The sequence below is a fragment of the Polistes canadensis genome, unplaced genomic scaffold (genome assembly GCF_001313835.1).
Source record: "Polistes canadensis isolate GaletaPanama2010 unplaced genomic scaffold, ASM131383v1 scaffold_230, whole genome shotgun sequence".
NCBI lineage: Eukaryota > Metazoa > Arthropoda > Insecta > Hymenoptera > Vespidae > Polistes > Polistes canadensis.
In genome coordinates this window covers 31,225-33,281 of record NW_014569777.1, presented here as the reverse complement: position 1 = coordinate 33,281, position 2,057 = coordinate 31,225, and the positions used below count along the sequence as shown (strand labels likewise).

The 2,057-nt window shown below is 28.9% G+C and overlaps 1 protein-coding gene across 1 annotated transcript in view; it reads left to right on the top strand.

The window, feature by feature from the left end:
• Positions 1-2,057, top strand: part of LOC106790323 (neuroligin-1-like) — a gene marked incomplete in the record, with an annotated part of 50,968 nt that overhangs the window by 31,990 nt on the left and 16,921 nt on the right. The window contains 1 exon segment of the mRNA XM_014755127.1: positions 1,826-2,014. Within this exon segment, the coding sequence (XP_014610613.1) occupies positions 1,826-2,014 (189 nt within the window).

Below are 2,057 nucleotides of genomic sequence, written 5' to 3'. Positions count from 1 at the left end.
AAAAAAAAAAAAAAAAAAAAAAAAAAAAAAAAAAAAAAAAAGGAAGGAACGATTAATTAAATCGATCGAACGAAAATTGACGAAGTTAAATAGTCGAAAAGTCGTTTGGTTTTTTTGGTCCCCATACCAATGTGTCTGTCCATGCACATGACCACCAACATACTACCATTACAAAGAAGAAGAATAAAAAGAAAAAAAAAAGAAAAAAAAATACACATACACAGACGCATACAAGTAAAGAGAAGGGTCTAATGAGTTCGAGAAGCTTATGAGGGACAACCATCATCTACTTTACTTTACTTTACTTAACTTTACTTTACTTTACTTTATTTTACTTCACTTTACTTTACTCTACTCGTTTCTACAATGTAATAGTAGTAGTAGTAGTAGTGGTAGTAGTGGGTGGTAGTGATGCAAGGTAAACTGTAAAAGGGGAGGTTATACAGTTGCGCATGCACACTCCTCTGCCCGAGTTCTTAATTAGAGCGTTCAACTCACTTCGATATTGGTGATCTAAATTCGTAGCACCCTTTTAAAGCTGGGTTAGAATATATATATAGATATGTATATATGTATACGTGGTCTTTTACTTGTACGATCAATTTTCCTCCACGTAAATTTTTTTTCTAAAATAACATTTCTTTTTTTTTTCTATTTTTTGTTTTTTTTTTTTCTATTGGAATACAACAACAAACCGTGTCTTTAATTTGTACGACGATCGATTTGCATATTTATACGTGGTTTTTTACTTGTACGAACTTTTTTCTAAAATAAAATTTCTTCCTTTTTTTTATTTCTTTTTATTTTTTTTTTTTTTTCTATTGGGATACAACAACAAACCGTGTCTTTAATTTGTACGACGATCTATTCGCATATGTATATGTGGTTTTTTACTTGTATGATCAATTTTCTAAAATAACATTTCTTTCTTTTCTTTTTTTTTTTCTTCTTTTTATTTTTTTTTTTACTATTTTATACAACTACTACTGTTAAATTTCAAATTATTCCGAGTACTAAAGAAGATATTATTTTTTGACCTATTTCCTCGAGTACCACACACAAACATATTATACATATGTGTATACACAAAGTTTTGAATCATTAATTTGCAATATCAGTTCTAACATTTCAACATTGCACGTTCGGAGAAAATATATTCGAACGTGACAACTCGACGATAAAATTCAAATAATCCGAATAAGTTTTCACCGTTTGCTCGAGGGGGTGGGTTGAAGGGGGAGGGGGCGGGCTGGGGATAGAGGGTTGAGGGTTGGGATGACAATATAAACGATAGCTACGAATTTTATTCGAATTTCATATCTCTAACGTGATATACGAAAATATATACAGGGTGTATTTAAATAACTGACATGAGACAGTATAAATCTGTGTTACTTATTGCGAGGAAGTAAAAAAATTTGAAGAACTTGTCATGTAAATGTTAAGAAATAATATTATCATATCGTATAACTAATATGATTGATGAATTAATAATCAAGGGGAAAAATGTAAACAATTCAAATATAATATAAACATTGTAAGAATAAAAATGTTGATTATTAAAAAAAAAGAAAGAAAAAAAGGGTATATTAGTAATAATAATTTCTCTAATAAATAACTCCGACAAATATTTATATTGTATTAAAAATTAATATTGAGATTGGGTAATAGAATTAATTACAATATTTCAAAATGATATTCTTACAATTGAATAATTAATTATGAAGAAAACAATAAGAAATATTTAAAGATATTATTTTTCATGTGATTGATTAATCCTCGTGATTATTTTAATAAATGGTAAATATAATAAATATTGTTATAGGATTCCTAAAAACCGGATCGAAAGGAAGCGCTCAAGGAAATTACGGATTAATGGATTTAGTAGCTGGACTTCATTGGTTGCGCGAAAACATCGAAGCTTTCGGGGGTGATTCAGAAAGGCTTGCATTACTTGGCCATGGTACTGGTGCAGCTCTTGCAAATTTTTTAGCCGTCTCACCGATGGCCAAAGGTATATATATATATATATATATTATTTTTTTATTAATATTATG